Consider the following 23237-nt stretch of genomic DNA (forward strand, 5'->3'; position numbering starts at 1 on the left):
CATAATAATCATAATACACTTTGAGCATATCATGTGAGAGTGATAATGTGAGCTGATTCCTGGAGTAACATTAGGAATGTGGCAATAAGAGACTGTCTTGTTTTCCAAACTCTGCTCCCAAAATGTAGAGTCAGTTTTTTGGTGAAGGAGCATCGCACTTGTACTGTTACCCCAGGAGGCCATTAAAATGCTCCAGAGTCATTAATTCACATGCCAATTACAGGAGTCACACTTGCACTGAAATTATTATAGCCAAATCTGGACTCTCACGGCCATGGGTTAATCTCCCATGAGCTGAAAATGCAGTCAAAAGCTAAATGGAACACAGGAGTCAAATGAATGAGCCTTATCTAAGACCCTGGGGGACTCTGCTGAAGTTAGAAAGCAACTACTCTGAACTTACGAAGACAGATCAAGTTAGCCTGACTGTGTGGATATTTCAAAAATCTAACTGTAAACTAGACTTTTCTTCCCTGTAATTACATTTATATAGTGCACAGAAACTAATTTTATGGAGATACATAGTCTGAGATTTCTTTTTTTTTCTTATAAAAGATAGTACTTATAATTCCAGCAAATGAGGGCTACCCAGATATGCCTGAAAAATGTAAAATGTAGCGGTCACTGTGCTTTGGTGCCGGTTTCTTCCCTTCCTGTTTACATTGGCCAGGCTTCAATTCCTTATCAGGTATTTGAAGCTGATAAGGTCTCCTTAAATTGACTGGAGCTGCTGTTAAGATTCATTTATGCAAAAAGTAAACGTGAAAACCCCCTGGAAACATAAAACAATATTAAGTAGTAATCATCCCCATCAATATTATTACAATTAGAAACCTCTAGCTTAAGCATGAACTTATGACACTGTAACTTGGTGGAAAGAAAACACAGTGGCAGAGGGAGGTCACCTTGGTTTTTCTGAAAATTTTATCTTGAATTCTAGCCTATAGACAATCTTTTTTTTTTTTAATGATTTGCAAGTTTAAGAAGTGGTTCAGCAATTTGGAATTTTAAAAGCATGGGGGAAATGCTTATAAATTATAAGCTTAGCATTTAAACCTCAGATGTGACTACTAAACCCCTGAAAATTTCTAATATTTTAGGGGAGAAAATTCACAGTCAATTATACTCAGGATAGTGTAAGTAAAGGACAGTGAACTTTAAGTCATCTAACAGAGTCAGAAGCAGCTAACAGCTGCATATGTAGCCTCAGTGGAATCAATACTTCATTTATAGGCATCTGTTTACAAACTTCTAACGTCTGTCTAACCTTTGCCCAGGATAGCCTACACTGTCCTGATTACGGTTTCCTTTTTCTGTCCTCATAATAATCTCCAAGATGAAGTTTTAACAAGGAATGACGTGGACACATATCACATAGTCACCACCTGAACAATAAAATGGAGGGGATGTTATAAAAATAAACAACAAAAAGTCACTTTAAATTACTGGTTAATTCCCAGGGCTCAATCTGATTCCTTTTTGTCTGGCTATGTAAAATGAATTTGCACTCTATGCTAAAAGATATGCAATTTTCAGTGCCTATTCGCCAAAGTTTCATTCCATACACATTAATAATAAATATAATTAAATATCAAAGATAATAAATATTTCCAACTAAACCCTTTTGATGCCTAGAAGATTAAAAATTAATTTACATTTCTGCCCTCCAAATGGCAGAAATTTAGGGGTTCAGAATATGGTATTTTCAGCATTATACCACTCACTAAAGTTATCACAGTAATAAAATCATCAAAGTGTTAGAGGGGAAATGAAATGTACAGTTCATGTATTACTGTGCCTTCTCATTTATTTCACCCCTAAACAAACATATTCTACAATAGAGAACAAATGTGGAGAGTGAATCCTATGAGGTTAAAGGGTCTGTCCTACCAGAAACCACGCATTAGTGGCAGGTCTGGGATTAGGAATCAGATCCCCTAATTCTTACTTACTCGCTCTTTTACCACCCTGCACATGTTGTGATACCTCCTTTTAGATGAGGTAGGGTTTTCACTGTTTTAAAATTAAAATATTTAGAACAGCATCATTTCAAGAAAAGAGTAATATTGTCTTAAATGCCTCTTTCAGATTCCTCTGATAGTGCATCAGTGCCTTACGTTTATCAAATCTGTGCAGAACATATTTTTAAAATACACAAGTGTGAATGTATATCAATTTAGGGATGTAGGATTTAATACTGAGAGTGGCACAACAATTCACATGTTGTTTGCCAGCAAAGTGCAGAAATGATACTCTATAGAGGCTGTGAATGTGAAATAATAAGTCAGAAAGGAGACATATTGCTGGCATTTTCTCTAAAAGCAAAATGACATAAAAGCAGACATGCAGTTCATGTGAACTGTACCAACCAAACAACGAAAGTTCACGTTAATGATGAACTCAAATTTGAATATTTTTGACAAATATATTTAAAAATGAGTGTTTTTTTTTATAAAACGTGTACAAAATACACACGTTTAGGCCACGTGTGTATTTTAATTTTTTCTCTTTCAACAAAGGAATGAGAGTATATTACTTGATTCCTTTGGGAATCAAGAGACATGGACTTGTTCATCAAGTTCCCCTTTGTAGCCATAAGTAAATAAACCAAAGGGGTAAATCACAAAGATCATCATGAAAATCTCTCCTAATTTTCAAATGAAGTGACTCCTCATGACACGTTGGAAAAATGTTCAGCTTTTTAAAAATATCTAAATGGAAAAGAGTATCAGTGGGAAGAATGGACGTATGGCTTTTTACCCACCACAAAATCTTCATTTACCTGTAGTTCAATACTTAGGAGGAATTATATAAAGTCACAAATATGACTGTGGGAAATTTGAAATAAAATCTGCACTTCTAACATTTACCAGTCAATATGGGGCTTTTCTTTGGCTACCAAAAGCCTCAGGGACATTCCCTTTGATCACAGTCAAGAGGAACTGGGCAGTGGGTTGGGGAGGAAGGCCAGGTCAGGAATCACTTCTGCAGGGCTCCCACCTCCAGAAGAGCTCTGCGCTGCTCCATTGGACTTCCCAAGAGCATCCTCTTGCAATGTGAGCTGCAATACTGAATATTTCCAGTTTTGAAACCTCTAATTTGGGACTTCCCTGGTGGCTCAGTGGTTAAGAATCTGCCTTGCAATACAAGGGACACAGGTTCAATCCCTGGTTGGGGAACTAAGATCCCACATGCCACGGAGCAACTAAACCCGCACAGCACCACATGCCACAACTAAAAACCCAAGGCAGCAAAGTTAAAAACAAAAAAACCCCTCTAATTTCTGGTTATTGTGGTTAAAAATCCCCCTTTCACAAATTAAACTCCACAGCCTGACCATTAGTAAGATAAAAATTTTGTCACTTTTGAATTGGTTCATAGTGCTTTTCAGATCTAATATATCCTACTTTTCTATCTATTCATTCAATTAATTTTTAAGAGTTTGATATTGAAACTCCAACTGAGTCTTAATTTATCTACTTAAAAAATAATTGTTAATACCTAATGGAACTGTATGTAATTTTGTTTTGTTTTTTCCAAGTCTCTGGTAAAAGTGTTATCATATTTTAATAATTTAAAAAATTTAAAAAAGCAAAAAAACTATCAATTTTGATTTGAAAATTAAAAATAACTCAAAATTAAAAAATAACAGGTCTAATGCTGTTGCTTAATTCTGTATAAATTGGTGTCTTTTTAAATCTACAAAAACTATGCCATTTCCAGCATAGTCTACCTGAAACGATACAATGAGTATTGCTTCTTTTACCTTCTGTAGGGTGAATGGCATCCAAGAAGAGTTGCTTGCTTGACCATTTATCCCCACTTCCTAAAAGCAGTAACAGAAAAGGAAAATGAACCTCTACTCCTAGTACAGACACATACACTATAAAAATAAGACAATCCACAAAACCACCTCAATAAAAAAGCGTTATAACACAAATGAAACAGAATTTTACTTCAACTATTTAACTCTCAAAACCATATTTGCCAACTAATTAGGCCGTATCAGAAATGCATTAAAAGTAAACAAATTTGCATTTTATAAAAACATTGTTGGATAATTTCTATGACTTTAATCGAGATTAACCTCGAGATTGGTTAAAAGATAAAGATAAAAGCTGACATTTTACCTAGAGAGAGTTCTCCACTGAAAGCAGAGAATAAATACCAACATATAAAACAAAACTAAGAGGCTGAAATGCAGGTGAAAATAAAACCCAATAAGTAAAAGGTCACACACAGGAACACTCAGGCATGTATGTCTACACACGGAAGACAGCTGCATTTAAAGCCTCATTCCATAAACACGAAGGACTCCACATCTGGCCATGCAAGTAGGATGCAAATGGGCATCGGATGAGCAGGCTCATGGCAGTCACGACACTGACATGCAGGAGATGCTCGAGAAAGACTGACTTCCAGGACACGTGGCTGTACTGAACCAGACGGGGAAATTTATCTTCTGTGTGAGAGAACAGAGGCCTGAACTGTAGAGAGGGAAATCTTTAGATGAGCCCTGAAGAGGTTCAAGGGCCATCCAGATCATGACAATGACACCGATGCTCAGAGTAAAGGGAGGGTAGAGTGCGTATGTCTCTCATGCCCTCTGGAAATAATGGTTATGTGACTGAAGGAGGTGGGAAGAGCCTGACAAGCTAAGTATATAGACAGAAAAAGAGAGAGAAAGACAGGTTACGACGTAGGAGTGGAATCCCCCTTGACAAGGATCCTCAAGTGTCAGAGAAAGTATAGAAATTGTGGGACTTTCATATGAATATGAAACTGGGAAGATTTCAGGAAGCAGGAAATGTGGTCCTGCTTTGACGGCTGCCAAACATGAGAAAAACGAGAACAGTCAAATGAAAATAAGTGGAGAAGAGCTCATGAAGACTAAATTTAAAAATGTACCAAATACAAATAAAAAAAAGCAGTTTTAGGATTCATATGGAACTCTGAAACTAGAGACAAATAAGGGATTTGAGTACAGAAGTGGAAAAGATCCCTCTTTGCAATTAGCTGCAGAGTCTAGAAATAATGAATGTGCCTGCGTCAGAGCTGATGACATTGAAGCAAGCAGAGGGGAGGTAAAGGCGAAGACGGTGCAGTGAAGCGTCACTCAAAGATGAATCCACAATGGAGGTGGCTGGGAAGTCTTAATGGAGCATGGAAGGCACCAATACCTTTTTCCGGAACATTAGGCTTCTCCTTTTTGTGCTTATATTTGCTGACAATTTTGTGGAATAAGTTCTTTTTCTGAGACTGGAAAGGACCTACAGACAATATTAATATAAATATATTTAAAATTTACAATGCTTCATAAAAAAAAACTCCGTGTTTCTAAACAATTACACCCTCCCCCAACTTGTAGAATAAGCAAACTGATTCACAGGAAATGTCATCTTGCATCTTTTCTCATCCAACTCGTGCTTAGCTCCCTTCCCTAGATTTACTGAAAAACCAGTGAGATTTTCCTTAGAAATATATCTGACAGAAGTCTCCATTAGGGCTGGGACGCCCTCAGCAGAAACTGCAGATGTAGTGGCTACAGCAGACCACAGCCAGTAACGGCAGTACAGAGGTAGTCTGTAATCAACAGAAGATTTTACTTTAGATTCCCAAATATCACGAAGGCAAGGATGACATGGACATTTTGTTTCTCCTAAGTAACTGCTCTTCACAAGGACAGAACTTTGAGGATGACTTTCAGGTTGGCCTGATAGCATTAGATAGCTTTCCATCCTATTCTGAGGATATTCTAGGAAGAAAAGATTGATTTAAAAATAGAAAAATACTTGTCAAGACCTTTTTGTGGAGGGTGGCAGGGGGACGGGAGTAGGGAATGGGCAGAAATCTCAAGCTGCATCTTAGTTTGCTCAGATAAAGAAAAGACTTGGGATTTTTCAGTCACCATCAGAAATGGCAACAACAGCACTGACCTCCCCAAAGCAGGTTGCTTTCTACACTTTGAGGATATTCCTATGTGAAACTGACAATCATCTTACATAACTTCTGTTTCCTCATGTGTAAATGGGGATAATAATAGTGCCTAACTCACAGGGTTGAAGTGAGGATTTTAAAAATTAGAAGCTCTCTAAGCTGCTCCTGCTGCATCTACCCACCTACCAGGATCTGCACCCACGTGCCCTGTCTTCCTGCCAGAGGCAACTATCTGTGCTCCTGTCTAAAGTATACCATCAAATGGTTTTCATGTTCCCAAATATTTGCAGCCGTCATCAATTTGAGGACATTTTCACCACCTCAAAAATAAACCTCATATCCTTTTAGCTACTATACTCCTCCCTACATCTATAGTCTCTGTATCCCAAACTGCCCTGTCTAGAACCTCCACTACAATGTTGAATAGAAATGGTGAGAGTGGACATCCTTGTCTTATTCCCTATCTTACGGGGAAAGCACTCAATCTTTCACCATTAAGCATAATGCTGGTTGCAAAGTTGTTTTTTTTATGTCTTTTATCAGATTTTTAAGTTCCCTTCTGAGTTTGTTGGCTGTTATCATGAAAAAGATGCTGAATTTTGTCAAATGTTCTTTCGACATCTACTGAGATGATCCTGTGGATTTTTCTTTGTCCTTGTCCTACTGCTATGGTATATTACAGCAACTGGATTTTTGGATGTTAAACCAACCTTGCATTCCTGGGGTAAAACACCAGTTGATTACAGTATATAATTCTTACATGGATTCAGTCTGTTAGCATTTTGTTAAGGATTTCTGTGCCTACATGTGTTAGAGAGAGTGGTCTGCAGTTTTGGATTTTCTTGTCTGTGTGATATGTTTGTTGAGTTTTGACATGAAGGTAATACTGGCTTCTTAGAATGACTTGTGAAGTGTTTCCTCCTCTTTTAATGTTATGAGCAAGCTTATGAAAAACTGGTATTAATTATTTAAACATTTGGAAGAATTCAGTAGTAAAGCCATCTGGGTCTGGTATTTTTTGCTTACTAAGTTCAATCTTCATACTAGTTATAGGTCTATTTACATTGTCTATTTCTTAAGTCAGTTTCAGTAGTTTGTGTTTTTCCAGTAACTGCCCATTTCATGGAGGTGGTCTAACTTATCAGCATACAATTATTCATAGTATTCCTTTTCAATCCTTTCCATTTTTGTGAGGTTGGTAATAATGATTCCTATTTCACTTCTGAATTTGTTTTCTTTCTTTCTTGGTCAGTCTAGTTAAATGTTTATCAAGTTTGTTTTTCTTTTCAAAGAATTAGCTTTTGGTTTTAATGACTTTTCTCCATTATTTTCCTCAGTTCAGTTCAGTTCAGTCGCTCAGTCGTGTCCAACTCTTTGCAACCCCATGAATCGCAGCACGCCAGGCCTCCCTGTCCATCACCAACTCCCGGAGTTCACTCAGACTCAAGTCCATCGAATCAGTGATGCCATCCAGCCATCTCATCCTCTGTCGTCCCCTTCTCCTCCCGCCCCCAATCCTTCCCAGCATCAGAGTCTTTTCCAATGAGTCAACTCTTTGCATGAGGTGGCCAAAGTACCGGAGTTTCAGCTTTAGCATCATACCTTCCAAAGAAATCCCAGGACTGATCTCCTTCAGAATGGACTGGTTGGATCTCCTTGCAGTCCAAGGGACTCTCAAGAGTCTTCTCCAACACCATAGTTCAAAAGCATCAATTCTTCGGTGCTCAGCTTTCTTCACAGTCCAACTCTCACATCCATACATGACTATTTTTCTATTCTTTATTTAATTAATTTCATTTCATTAATCCCCTCTCTAATCTTTATTATTTCCTTTCTTTTACTTTTTTAGGTTTAGTTTGTTCTGCTAACAGTGTCTCAAGAAAGGTTAGGTTATTGATTTGGTATCTTTCTTCTATTTTAATATATGAATTTATACCTATAAACTTCCTTATAAGTTATGCTTTAGCTGTACCTATAAATTTCAGCATGCTATACTTTCATTTTGCTCATCTCAAAGTATTTTCATATTTCCCTACTGATTTCTTCTTTGACTCACTGGTTATTTAGAGTGTGTTGTTTAATTTCCACTTACTTTTGAGTTTTCTGAATTTTCTCCTGCGGTTAATTTTTACTTTCATTCCACTGTGGTCAGAAAACATAATTTTAATCATTTCAGTCCTTTTTGTTAAATGTTCCAGCATACTGTGTGTTCTGGAGACTGTCCCATGTGTACCTGAGAAGAGTGTATATGATGCTGTTGTTGCGTGGAGCATTCTATATATGTCTGTTAGGTCTAGCTGTTATACAGTGTTCAAGTCTTCTCCTTTGTTAATCTTTGACCTAGTTCTATCAAACCTATTCTTTTTCCATATTACTGCTCACCTTCTGAAACATTGTTGTTTAGGCTTATTTACTGTCTGGTACTCCCAGACAGTATATGTAACCTCCATGGCAGCAGGGTTCTTTGTTTTCATTCAGATACATTCTACATGCCTAGAATGGTGCTTAACACATGAATGATTTTCAACAATATTGTTGCATGAATAAAGCTCTTAAAACACTGGATGGCATAAATAAAGAGTTCAAGAAATGACAGTTGTTGCTATTATTACTGATAACATAAAGGTTTACAAGTGATTTTTGAGGACTATACCAAGTCATCCTTCTAAATAACCAATAACAAATATTCTGAATTGGGTGGTAGTGGTTTGAAATGGAAACAGAAAACACTTCTTATTTGTTTTTTGGGGTTGGAGGGAAGTGAATGAAAAGGGAAAGAAAACAAATTTAACAGATACAAAGACAGTATATCATGTGGATGATATACACTAATACTATAGAGGTTCCTTATAGCCCATTTGCCATCATTCATATGTATTTTATACAATCCAGGAAGCTGTAAGGCTGGTGCACATGAATGACAGATGCATGGGCAATCATGGAAAACAGAAGCAGAAGAAAGCAGAAAGCAGAGAAACAATTCTGAGACTTCTCTGGATCATAAGGATCCTAGTGATTTACCAAGGGAAGATAATCTAATGATAACAAGGCACTGGCTCACAGGGAGAACGCTTTTGTTCATCACTGTGAACGAGGACAATGGGATCAGGAAATGGCTCACAGAAACAAACTGGTTTGATGTATGGAATGGGTTAAGAAAGAAGAAAAGAATACGTATTTTCAGACCCAACCATACTCGGAGAAACCTAAAAAGTATAATTTAAGGACAAAACTTAATATAGAGCTTGTCAATTTTAACATAAAAAGAGAACATCCAGGGAGGTTTAGTACCCAGAAGAGCTTCCGTAAAGTTATATTTTTAAACAGCCTTGCTGCTAGCCATCCCGAACTATAAAACAAATCTAAGCAAACGACAAGTTCAAATAACTTGAAGGAGTTTGATATGAGGATAAGATACAAGGATATTCACTGAAAAGCAGTAACTTTAGTCAAGAAGTGAATGATTTGACTCCTGTCCACCAGTATGGTATACATGTTTGATATTTTGTTCAAGGAAAATAAAGTCAAAATTTGTAATAAATAGCACATATACTACTATTTTTCCTTAATTATAATTAACATAGAAATGTCCAAGGAGGGAAAAGAAGGTAGGAAGTCAAAAACAGAGAAAAGAAGTTGAGAAGGAATCTTCCAGAAAGCAAACAGATGGCAATTGTCTTTCCATGAACCACCATCTCAAGTTTCCATGCCATCTCATTCTCCCATCTTCCTACCAAACCTCTTGAAAGACTGTTGGTACCAGTTTCCACTTCCTTATGACAGAAATCACCATTGCTGGCATATAAACTAGCTTAGGACTTCACCAACATTTTTGGGCAGGATGCCTGTATTTTGAAGATATTAATTTTTTTTGCATCCCAACTTCACAGCTGGGTAAAAAATAGCAAAGACAAACTGTAATCTGGGACGGTCGGAGGCGTGCCGCAGAGACACGGATAACAACTTTTTCAAAACATTAATGTTGTTCATGGTTTGCTGAAAAATGGACACGTTTTAGCTAAGAAGTATAGTGACACAGAGCCCTTTTAGTATTAGTATGGTATGAAAATTTTTCAAGGTCAGCAGGTGAGGTGAATTAAGAGAAGCTTGGTTTGGAGAACTGCAGTAGGAAACAAGTGTTAGGCGTAACTTGAATGGTGGTGCCAATGTCCAGCTTCTATAGTTTCATGTTTTTAAGCTATAAGAAGAGCAGAGGTTTTATCCTAAGACTAGGCTGTCATTTCGGTAATGAACACGTAAGTAATGAAGGGCCAATGAAACAGTAAATTCCTTTGTAATAATTTATAGCAAAGTGGCTGCTGAACATATGAATCTGTGGGCTGGAATAAGTTTAAGTAAATGAACCACAATCAAGTTAGGATTCATTGAGGAGGAGCCACCTTATTGGGCTAGACATGCATGTCTTGTTAAAAAACTCAGGATTATATTAGGCATACCTTTTATACCTGTAAATGTGTTGTCACCATGCTTAAGAAAATGTCTAGGGACAGTGAAGACTCTCAAATAGCTACAGGGCAAGAAACAGAGTTCTGCCCAACCTGGAAGCAATCACTTCCTGACGGGAAAGGGATGGCCTGATTTTCATCACATCTCAGCTCTTAAACATTATTAATATAGTCAGGTAAGCTCAATCCCAAACAGGGGATTCTGTCCTCAGTCTTTAACATTGTAAACCTGCTTCTTTTATTTCCATTGTGATTTTCAAAAATTTCAAATTCTTTAACCGTGGAAATTTGAATCTTGCAGAGTAAGCGTAAATTGGAAAAACATGAGAAAGATGAACAGTATGTTTGTTAATAGGCTAAAAAACAATGTGAAAAGATAAAAGAGATAAGGAAGGAGAAATTGAGTCAAGGGTCAAGCTTGGGCATAATTTAAACACTCCAAATTGAGCTCAATTAACTTTTTCTTCATGACCCTACTTGCTTGAAAATTACTATTTTACAGAGCACTCTGACTTCTGATACTTTTTTAAAAAGTGCTTCACACATTAACAGTATACTTAAAATAATTTGTCAAAACAAATCTCTTAAGTTACAATTAAATTTAGATTTATAATTCAAAGCTTTCATTTGAATATATACAAGTAACTGTGTGAGATAAACCAGAAAACACGATAGAAATGGGCTACTGCAGCTGACCTGCATTATGAATGAGAGATAACTTCCTGGATAATCTTAGAAGCAAAGGGAGAGTCTATGCCTAAATCATCTATATACTAAGCCTACTATAATGTAGCCTGGACCTTGTTAGAGGAAGGTAGACCCATTATATACACTTAAGGAACAGGGCAGAGACAGTAGAGGGGATGATGGAAAAGGGAAAGATTACTTGGAAATACAGATACAAATAAGATGACCACTGGAAAAATACAAGTATAAACCCAACTAGGTCCTATGATCTTGAGGTATATAACTATATAAATGCATACATAAATATTTCTTCTAGAAATTACATTTCATAAAAATTCTATACATTTTATATAAACTGGAGTAGCTTAAAAAAAAAAAAGAAATACCTAGTATAAGGCAGGGAAAAATACAATAATAAATGTTGAATAACAAATACAGGAGAAAATAAAATACAGACAAATGTTGTTGGAGAAAAAATGAGGTTTCCTATGAAAACATGCTCCTTTACTAAAGAATTACTGATCTCACTCACAATGTTTGCTTTGAACAATTCATTATGCAAAAATGCAAAGGGTCTAGACTCTAAGAAAACAATCTCCTCTATCCTCTAAAGATCAGGCAATTACAGCACAGCTGGTATGATAATTTCATTAATAACTTGTAGGATAGTACACGGGCACTGCTAATGCCAAATTATAATCAAATACAAATACTACTTCTTTAGTTTGCTAAATAGAGAATATATTATTTAATTTCTGTTTTATTTTAATTGCATTTTGCTCCACAAGTTGGAATGAGCAAAATCTAAGGTCTTGACAGCCTTCCTATTTATGCAATTACTGGTACACTGTGTAAGAACCAGGGACTTTGTGGCTTGAGAGGCATAACAGAAGAGTTAAGATGATATTGTATGAAGTATAATCCAAAGCTCCAAAAAAGCTATTTCACATCGAAAGAAATACTGTTAATCTCAGCTGGGAGAGGAAAAACATATAATAGACAACCAAGACCCAAGAGAAGGTCTCATGAAAATAGATCCTAACTTCAGGGTTTTATAGCTTTACAAAAATAAATCTATTGTTACAGTCCCTGATAGATAATTCAGCCAACTTCAGAGCTCTAAAATGATGTCTCCAACTGCAAGGAGTGGAGGAGGAGCATATGTCCTGCACATCAATCAATTAAGTTCCATTTTATTAGTTTGTCATGTATTTATCAGCAACTTCAAAAATCCAAGAATTATGGGGGCTCATGATACCTGGCATCTTTGGGCTCATGGACTGCTTTGCCTATTCCTAAGTATCTCCAGGGCACAAGGACTGTCATTTCACTCGGTAATCCATTATGGTGCTCAGCTACCTACCTGTCAACAGGCTGCTTTATTTCTTTCCTACCTATCTTGGAAAATCTCAGAACAACCTTATTTTATTTTCTCAGATGAGCAAACTTGGTGATGCAATATTTCTTTTTCAGTTCTTTATTCACCAGACTTGTTTTTATTAACCACAGCAGAAAACTGAGCTAATTCTAAAATCACTTTTATATTCCTTCCCACCTTTTATCACAAAGGGGGGATTTTCCTCACCTTTTCAGATTCACCCTGAGATACAGGTCTCCTTGTTGTTTCAGTTTCAGTGTAAAGTGGGTGTTTTAGATCTAGACAGAGAAAGGTTTAGGTTTCTTCATAGATATAATTTTTCCCTAGATATATACATTATGGACTCCCCCAAATCTGTGAAATTATATATAGTCATTACTATTTATCTTTGATCATTATCCATGATTGCTAGATTTTGGCAAGATTTTTGCAAAGATATATATCATTTTCTATCTACCCATTCATCTATGCATTCAGCTAAATACACACAAAAAGGGAAGTATTTTGATTTGCCATAGAGCAAGCAACAGGTTGCCTCTTTTACAGGGTAATTATGAGAACTCTGCCATCAAATCCTGCTCAGAATTTGATCCTGGGAACAACAAACCCCCACACTAGTTCTTCATCTCTCATTCACTACCTCTAGAGGAGAGCTACCAAATGAAGTTTTCCACCTCTGTGTGGAAAAATAAAGGTATACTTACTTGCCTACCAACTTCCAGACCTAAAGTAAACTCAGAAGAGAAGTTCTGCATGGGGAGCAATACTGTGGCTTTGTGTAGGACAGTTCTTCATTGTACTTGAATGTCCTGCGCTGGTTAGGATGTTTAGAACTCTAGCCTCTGCCATACTAATGTGCCAGGGGTTGTGACCACTGAAAATGCACACCCCACTCTTTAAAACCCCTCTAGTGAACCGTAGTGTTGCCCCTCATGAGTGCTGAGACTCCCCAAATCCCCAGGCCACGCTGACAATTTAAAAAACTTCCTTGATATACACAGAGGAGAATCTGATATTCTTGAAAAAGAATATGTACATAGCACTTCTCTAAATTTAATAAAACCAATAAAAATTATATTGCCAAAGTATTACGGGGAGTTTTCTCTTCATTTGGTTCAATTGACAGTTAAGAATGGAATCTCCTGACTAGGTGAATGGAAGGATTTCACTGCCCCAGAGTCCAACCTGTTGCAGACACACAGAGAAACAGATGAACTGGGTTCAGCCAACTGTTCCTGCTCAAGAAAAGCTCAACATTCTCAGTCTGAATTCTGGACACAAGAAGGTCGAAGACCGTGTATAATTAAGACCTGAATATGGGCAAATGTATAGGTTGAGATGCCCAAGGACAAAGGTTGAAGAGACTTAGGAAGAAGACGAGAGAGAAAAGAGTAAGGCAGGAACCAAGATAACCCTGGAAAGCAACTGAAATTCCAACTCGCTACTGCTTCAACTGCAAAGGGAGCCGCAGACGGTCAGAAGAAGCTTCAGTTAGAGTCTGACGATGATGCAGGAAGGCACAGCACACATCTAACCTTTGCTGGTTTTAGTCGGTTCTGCGGACATATTTCCAGTCTTTTTCTTTTTCCTTGGGACAGGTACACATTTCCGGTCAAATGTAACAGGACTATACTGAGGGAGGCTGTTGAATTTCTTTTCAAATTCTTCATCCAGCTTTGTTGAGCTAATGAAAGAGGGGAGGGGAGAGACTCAATCAGCACATGATGTAAATATTTAAAAAGAAAACAGTCTAAGATATATTTTAAGATATTCCATTTGAAAATGGGGTTCCTTAAGAATTAGGACATCGCTAAATTCTGTGCAAGGACATACAATATCTTTTTAGAAATGCTTGAGATTATACCAACACAGTTTTCTTAATAAACTCACATGACAGGTTATGTTATTACCTTAGAAAGTAGAAACATTATATAAAATAGCAGGGTATTATTGAAGTGGAGAATTTGCTGTTTTTTCCATTGGCACAGGAATTTTTTATTAAGTTCAATACAAAGCATATTCCATCCAAGTTTTTCATTCTAAAGATTCTCATGTATAGGCAAGTTTATTTATAGAAATTAGTAATTTATATTGATAACTTCGTAAACTTAATTAAAAAAAAATTACTGACTAGTTTGTGTGCATGCTAAGTTGCTCAGTCGTGTCTGACCCTATAGACCATAGCCTGTTAGGCTCTTCTGTCCATGGGATTCTCCAGGCAAGAATATTAGAGTGGGTTGCCGTGCCCTCCTCCAGGGAATCTTTCTGAACCAGGGATAGAACCCTCATCTCTTATTGTCATCTGCATTGGCAAGTGAGGTCTTTATCACTAGTGCCATGCAGGAAGCCCAGTGACTAGTTTAGGACTTGATTAAAACACACATTTATCTGGAGAGTCCTGTGGACTGAGGAGCCTGGTGGGCTACAGTCCATGGGGTCACAAAGAGTTGAACACAACTGAGCAACTAACACACAAAGAAGATATAAACAAATATTCTGAAGATTAGAAAAAAATTCTGGACAGTTGACCAGGATGAAGACAAAACGTTCAAAGAGAAAAGTAAAGCCAGTTTTCCAAGTACACACCAGCAGAGAAGCAACATGACTTTAACGCAAACCACAAATGACTCCAGAAATGCCACCAGCAAAGTTGGGAAATCCTTGGACTGCTGCTGACTGTCTCTACGTAGCCTCACAGCAATGGCAGTGTGCCTGCTGGAAGTGAGGCTGGTTGCTGGCTTTCGTTTATAGTGAGATTTATTAGCTAAGATGCAACCCAAACAGATGGGAGAAGCTGCAGGGGAACTGTTGTGCTTGGGAGATGGAAAATGGAAGGCATACTGGGAAGAGGGCAGCTTGGAGTACTCACTTGGCAGAAGTTAACACGTTAGGCTGCTACCTGAGAAATGTACTTGAGGTGTGTTCACCTAAGACTCTTTTCTCAGTCTTGGAGGAATGTACAAGAATGGGGAGCACAAATAGGACAGTCAGATGATCATCAGAAAGGCCCCCCTGAAAAAGGCCATTACTAAGTTCTAACAAAGCAGTTAAAGGTGATGGCTTGTGGGTGATGTTCCTCCCTTAGTAAAATTTTCTTTTCTCATTTGAGTTAATAAATTATAGTACTGGAAAATCAGATAATATCTGATACTAATCAGTTGCTGTCAGAAAGCTATCTATAAGACGTGAATTTTTTAGATACTCTGGATAACCAAAAGAGAAATATGAAAATGTAAGCTGTAACTCCTTAGGTCCCTTGGGACTTTCCCCTGCCTTTTTTCACCTAGAATAATTACCTATGTTTTTCTTAAAGAAGTCTATAAAAGTAGAACTGCCAATACAGAGTGAATTTTCCTTGGCCACAGGTAACTAAACAGCACATTTTCTGTGATAAAAAGGTTTAAAATACTCATTTAGAAATCTCAGAGAAGATTGACAGATGTGGCATTTTTCACTGCTCATGAACTATGTTGGCATGTTCCAAATAAAGCAAGCCCAGACAATCTGATTCTGACAGGCCAATATTTAAAGAAGGGAGAGGGGGAAAGACCAGAGTTGTACCACTGATTTAGCCTGCAGAAAATCACACCCCCAGTTAAACACATGTGGCTTCCTAAGAAACGATTAAAACAAAAACACCCCAATCTCTTTTCAGGAACAGATTTGCAAAAGACTGTTTCACTTTTCTTGTTCCTCAGAGAAGACTGGTAAAAACATTCAGGAGTTTCTAATAGAAGCACCAGAGAACTTTCTGCTGGGGAGCCTTCAGGCCTGCATTATTTATTCCCTTGGGCTTTCACACTGGCTGCCATAAGACCTATACCTCTCTCAGTGTGTAGACCTACAGGACAGTGGTAATTCCAGAAGATGGAGAGCACTGGCTCTAATGCTCAATTGTCACTTTTTAAGAAAATCCTGCAAATACTTCTGTGCTTGACAATGACAAATGTGAGGCTTTTCATGTCACTGTTTAAGCATAATGTCGGCAAAATAATCTGAACTTTGGACTTTAAAAAATATTAGAACAAAATATATAGTTATAAATATATCATCTCAATATAAATAATACTGAGGAATCATCCTCATGAGAAATACTTTCCACCCTCCCACTGTGTAATGAGGGCCTTAAGATTAACCAGACCTGAAAGCATTGCAATGTCCAGTTGACAAAGTACATTATCCCACAAAAAGAAATGCAAATATTTATGGATAAAACAAATGTAATACTCCTAATGCATAAAATCTGCATACCTTTAATATACTTATGGAAAATACATTAAAATGTACTCATTTCTATTCACTGTATTCTTTTCAAATTCGGCTAATGAGAAAGCCAAAGGATAGTACGACTGAATATACAGATGCTTTCTTTTTTCACCAATATAAAGTATTGCATTGCCTATCAAAATGCTTTATGTTAAGCTTAGTATTAGGAGTCTGTCTTATATAATAAAAAAGAAAAGAATTCTTAATTATTTTACCTCAGTGTATGCTCCTTCTTGATACTGCATTTTAATACATAATTAATTGCTGAAATTTCTCTGTATTGAAAGAATATGCAATCTAATATTTTTACCTTAGAGCATTAGAACATGGTTTAAACAAAACAAGATTAGAGGTGGGAACATAATTTTATGCACATTCTCAGCTGCCATTATTTTATAAATATGTACATAACCTTTATAAATATTATATGAAGTACATAGAGTATATAAAATTAGCAAAGTATAAACATGTGATATTCATCATAAACTTCAGATTAGAACTATATCTTGGTGATATGAAAGGATTTACAATGTCACACCACTAATAATACAAGGTGGACTTCAACTGAAACTCAGGCCTAAGTCTACAATCTACACATTTTGTACCATAATTAAAACATGAAAGACACTATTACTCACACACCATGCTAACAGCAGGAATCACAAGATGATCTGTATTTCTTCATGAGTTTACTAAGACCACAGTAAGTACTGACTGAATACTCAAAGAATAAGCTGTCAGTGATTTGTTTACCTTGAAAACTTAATACTACTGCACGTGTGGTCTGTGCTGCACGGCTGACTGTGCCCATAGGCACTTACCCAAGGACAGAGTCTTCCTTTGGCTTTGTCTTCTTGAACTTCTTGCTTCCACTGGTCCCACTCTGGCTGAATGTCCAGCTTTCTTCATTCCAACACCCCTCGTGATCAGACGAGTTTCCTTTTCCTGAGCTTCGTTTCCCTAAGGAAATTCAAAAGAGTGTGGTTGGCATATTGGGGTGGAAAGGAAATCATCTTAATTGCTTCATAAGTGACCTCTTGACCCCTTAGGCACTATTTGCATGATGCTATTTAACTATTTCAGAGAACTCAGGACCACCTTCAATAACAGAATGTGTAAAAAGTAACTTACAGACTGAGATCCACAGTCTCATAACTCAACAGGTGCTACTTGATGCATGAGAAAAACTACTATTTACTTTTCCATTACAGAATCAGCCTGAGGTGTGGGAGCCCTTTACTGCTGCACATTATTAATTCTAATTTCCCCAACACTTAGTGGAATGACCTCCCTGGAGCAATATGTACCCTTAAGGATCTCCATTCAGGATTTGTGAGACTTATTTTCATACACATCTATGGTTGGAATTTAGTTTGGCAAGAGGTAGTCCCCCAGTCAGATACTATATTTTAAAATAGATAAATGTACATGAAACCCTCTATGAAATAAAGGTATACACATTAACTAGTTTCTGGAACTGTTATGTATTAAAGAGCTATTCACTTCAATTACAGTTCTGATTATCTAGCAGGGAGGGCTAGATACATTTCTTGTTTCTAGAGTCTACAGGTCAAGAGTCTGTCAACCATACCTGCGTGATTCTGAAAAGTATTTCCATCAGTTAAAAACCAGACTAAGAGCTCTACACATGCAATACTGATCCTTCAAAACAAAAAGTCAGCTGACACCAGTGAAAAGGAAAAAGACTGGAGTAACTTAGAACACTTACATTCTGAGAATTATGTCTAAAATGAATAGAAACGTTCCTCTGTGGTGCTAAAACATATGGTAAAATGACAAATGTATATATTCTATAAACCACAAAGACTCATACAAGTCTAAGATACTATTTTGATACTAATGTTCTTTACTGTAGTCTTAATTGCTTCTCAATACCTCTAAAGGAGGAATTCTGCCAGGTTTTCATGTTCTTTCCAGATTTTGAGAAGTCGCTTACCTCTGTCAACATTAGCTCGCAGAGAGGTGAGCATGCCCTCAGACACCAGGGTTTTATAAAGAGCACCTTTGCAAGACCTCTCCGATTTCCGGGAGCCACAAGTCTCTATCTTTCTGTGACAGTCACTGTCCTCAGGCTTGGCCTGTCCTGACAGGGTGGGTGGTAGCGCATCCTCCGTGGGGGTCAATGGTTCTGCTTTTATACCCTCTGGCACCTCACCAGAAATGTTCTTGCTGGCAGAAATGCTGATAAAATCTGGAGGTCTTGACTCTTTGGTGGGGTCTGAGGATTTCTCCTTTGACATTTTCTTCTCTCTAGATTTCACTTTTTTCTTTGGTGGCTTGGCATCCAAAATACTCCCCTTTCCACTGGAGGATGGGCGGACCTTCTTGCGAGGGGTATCTCCAAGCTTCTCGATGCCCCAGTCTCCCTTGGCCACAGCCTCAATGGTGTACATGACACTCTCGATATCTGACTCCGAGGACTGCCTCTTCTTGCAGGCCTTCTTGGGTGTGGATTTATCATTTCCGTGTCGATCCATTTTGTTTTTCTTCTTTTTCTTTTTTAGCTTCTCTGGTTTGCTTAGTGCTGTGGGATCCTCGATGATCATGATTCCATGAGGATGGCATATGTGGTCCTTTCTACTGGGAACATCGCTTATTATTATCTTGCTACTGGCAGAGTAGGAAAAATCAGGGAAGTGACCACATTTTTGATCTTCCTCTAATTCTTCCTTTTTAATTTCTTTGGGAGCTTCCATTTTTATACCTATTATATCATCCATTCGCAGCTCCTCAAAATTTCTTATTTCCTTAGAATCTCTTACATTTTCCTTAGCTGATTTTTCAAATTCTGCTTCTTTCTGTAACCTGGCTTCATCCGTTTTCTCCATTTTTGTGTCTCTTTCTTCCTTTCCCTTCTCCAATTCTTTAATTCTTCCACCATCTAATTCTTTTGCTCTTATTAGCTTTGATTCTTCCATTTTCACCCCCTCTGATGCCAGGCACATCTAAACAGTTAAACACAATGAGAACAAAACACATTATTGCATACCTGAAATTACCTTAAACTTTTAAATTGCATCCTTAAAAAAAAATTCAAAACAAACTTCAAACTTTACAATAACAAGTCCACTTCTGAAAAACTAACATTCAGATTAATAAAAGTTTCATAATATATTCATTCAGCTCTGGAGGAACACACACTCAAATTGTCATCTTCCAGTTTCTGATGAAGCTCTTCATATGAAAATGAGATTTGGTAAAAGGAGGGGGGAAGCCAGTTTGTAAGACCTGGGCTTGAGTCCCAATTTTGCTCCTTGCTAACTCTGTATCTACAATGAGTCATTTCAGCCCTCAGTCCTCTGCTGTCTTTGTGAGATAAAAACGATGATGATAGTTATCTCAGAGGATCCTGTGAGGTGTAAGTGAGATGATGCGTGCATGGCAGTGCTTAGTAAATCATCCCCAAACTCTATTCAGATATTTACCTTTTCTTTTTTTCTTGGGGAAACATGAGGGAAATAGCAACAATTTCTACCTAATCACTTGAAATTAGAAATTATAAGATGAAAGCTCTGAAACATAAGTAGTAGGTTGCTTTCTTTAAAAAACTTGTTAGCAAACTTGATCTGATCCGAACTTACATGACTGTAAATTCTGACCAGAACTATAATGAAAATGCTTTGCATTGCTAATTTATCTCAGCGTGACTATACATATTTTGGCTATCAAATCTCCATGAATTTGAATATATACTGGAGGAATGAATGGCATACTGTAAGATACATATACTATATCACTTTCCCTAAAATATGAAAATTTTTGAGTATCAAAACAGATCTGGCAGCAATTTGGTTAGTTTTTAAACTCCCCAAATTTCACATATAGGACATTAAAGGAGACTGTTGCCATCTTCCTCTGCAGCAGCTCTAGGTACTTTGAAACTGCAATCTGAAGCTATTTTCAAAAAAGGAAATTATAGTTCATTGTAAAATTCATCTTCAATACCTAGGTTTTCACTCAGAAACACTCCCTGTAAGGTGCCCAGGTGCCAGACCCACTAAAGGTATAAGGATCAGTAATGCCCATCCCACGCTGTCCTGATAGCCTCCACCCCAGCCCCCCAGCACCTCTCAGGAATTCATCACAGTGACAAGGCTGATGAGACCAATGGCAGCACAGGAATTCTTAGCCATTACTCATTTTATCTACTTTGCACTGACTGTCAATTTAGAGGAAAAAGACTATTAGGGCATGCTGAGCCCCCAACATTAAGTACATGAGTAGGAAACTGAACTGTTTTAAAAGAAAAATCACCATTTTATGGAATGGCAAGTTGCCAGAGATTGTTAACAGCTATAAAGATTTCATTTTTTAAAGTATCCATTTTAAAATGGATAATACATTGAATTAAACATCAGATACTATTTCACCTCATTATTTCCCTTAGTAATTTCAGGGCATCTCAAATCCTTCCATAAGAATTATAGTATGATTAATTAATCTGGGAAGAAACTGGTGAAAGGCTGGGGGAAGGCAGGCAGTGTGAGGTTTCTTTAAAGAAATGAAGGTGACGAGAGTACCCAGTCCTTTAGGATCATTCACAGGAAACATCTGAAATACTACAAATTTACAACAGAGCTGTCTTTTTCAGGAGATCAGTTAACTTTTAGGCCTCAGCAAACAGTTATGAAGACTGAGAAGTTCCCTTTATTAAACCCAACCAGAAAAAAAAAAAAAAAAAAAATCAAAGCAAAATGTAATTCTGAAATACTGATACATTCATCTTCCCTGTGTGCTTTACTCTCAGGGGAGATCTGCTGTTTTTGTCTTAATTTTGAAATAATTTTTATTTTCCTTTCTCAAATATACTAGTCCTTCATGAATCTAACTGTCCCAAATGGGGAGAGACACTATGCTAGTTCTGGCAAGAAGGCTAGAAAGGCATCATCAAGGTAAATTTTATAGTTTCCAAGCACTATCACTCTGGTGGCCTTTAATAAGTCATTTCAGGGACCTTTGCCACACAGGCCTTGATTTTCACAGTGGTGAACCAATGGTTTGCATTTGCACAGGTTCATCTTAGCAAACCCAATAACACTTTGCAAACTCTATTCTCAGCTTCAATATATTTCAGAATGATGCTCCTCATCACCCCTGATAGGATTCTATAGCTAGGAATGAAATGGAACAAATGCAGACATTCACTCTGGGGACATATTCCAGGAAACAGCATAATATTTCTTGGGAAGGTAATTACACTGAGCGTAGTCAAGCTTTCCTTCCTTGTTTCAGGCTCTTAAAAGTTCTTTCATAAATAGAGCATGCTAATTTTAAATTACAAGGAAAACAATTATATGGCTGGAAGTTAAATTATAACAATAAAACAAATAACTACAAATCACAAATCTCACTAACCAAAACCCAAAACACACAGAAATCAGACTCTCAGAGTTGAGTGTTGCTCTAGACTTATCTAATTATCTAATGTTATCTAATTTAACATTCTTCCTAGTATAGAAATTCATTTTAATAAAATACTAAAATACTTTGGCCACCTCATGCGAAGAGTTGACTCATTGGAAAAGACTCTGATGCTGGGAGGGATTGGGGGCAGGAGTAGAAGGGGATGACAGAGGATGAGATGGCTGGATGGCATCACTGACTCGATGGACGTTGAGTCTCAGTGAACTCCGGGAGTTGGTGATGGACAGGGAGGCCAAAAATCTAAGGTAGCCCTATTAGTCCTGGTTGTTCCCTGAAGCCACTTAAATCAATTCACTCATTCTCTTATGTGACAGACTTCCAAATTCTAGAAGACAGACTTTATGCTCCTATGAGTCTCTCCCCCGGGCAAACTGCTCATAATATGTAAAGGCTTCCTGGCCTTTTAAAAGTTGGGTCCCTTTTATCTAGATGCAGTATGGTCATCCTGAACTGAGAATGGACTTGATTGAAATAAAGTGGGTTCCTGTGCGAGCACTGTACTTGCCCAAGGCCACACAGTGAGCCTCGGAGCTTATACTTAAATCCATATGAGGATATAAAGGCTGAGAAATGGCAACAGTACATCCTCCAGTGAGTTGTTATGAGGCAAAAATAAATGAATGTGTGCAAATAAAACTCGCAAATGACGGTAAGTCTGGAAAACACTCATTTTTCTTAGATTAAGTTCCTAGCTATCCTGTAATACTCCAGGTGAAAAGTGAAACTATTTGTCACTTGATATCAACCTTAATCTTCTAATGGGGACCAAAGATGAACTTGCCCCACTGTTTTTTTTTTTTTTTTTTAAATTTTAAAAAACAGGTCAAATTTCTGGCTTGGATTAGGTTTGTAGTCAATTAAAATTCTGGACTACCCACATGCTATGCTGGGGAGCTTGGTCTCTGCCATTCAATATGTTTATATTTTTTGTACCTAGATGTAAGATTTTTCACTTTTCCTTACAAAGTACATCCTTTCAAAATCTGAATTAAATTACCTTCCAGTTTGGTCTTATACACATATTTGATAAAGTTGCTTTTTGTGTTTTGGTCCAAATC

The 23237-nt window shown here is 37.3% G+C and overlaps 1 protein-coding gene across 50 annotated transcripts in view; it reads right to left on the reverse strand.

Moving 5' to 3' along the window:
• Positions 1-23237, reverse strand: part of BBX (BBX high mobility group box domain containing) — a 297568-nt gene that overhangs the window by 16935 nt on the left and 257396 nt on the right. For 37 of the 50 annotated variants that reach the window (XM_086408179.1, XM_086408360.1, XM_086408070.1 and 34 more), the window contains 5 exons: positions 18692-19700; positions 17556-17694; positions 14004-14152; positions 5181-5270; positions 3767-3826 (listed from right to left, as the gene is read on the reverse strand). In XM_086408179.1, the coding sequence (XP_086264305.1) occupies positions 3767-3826; positions 5181-5270; positions 14004-14152; positions 17556-17694; positions 18692-19700 (1447 nt within the window). The remainder of the gene's footprint in view (positions 1-3766; positions 3827-5180; positions 5271-14003; positions 14153-17555; positions 17695-18691; positions 19701-23237) is intronic. The other 13 variants (XM_086408481.1, XM_086408394.1, XM_086408435.1 and 10 more) reach the window with 2 other exon arrangements.

The sequence above is a fragment of the Bos grunniens genome, chromosome 1 (genome assembly GCF_055505025.1).
Source record: "Bos grunniens cultivar Pamir isolate PY7600 chromosome 1, Bosgru_T2T1.0, whole genome shotgun sequence".
Classification (NCBI taxonomy): Eukaryota; Metazoa; Chordata; class Mammalia; order Artiodactyla; family Bovidae; genus Bos; species Bos grunniens.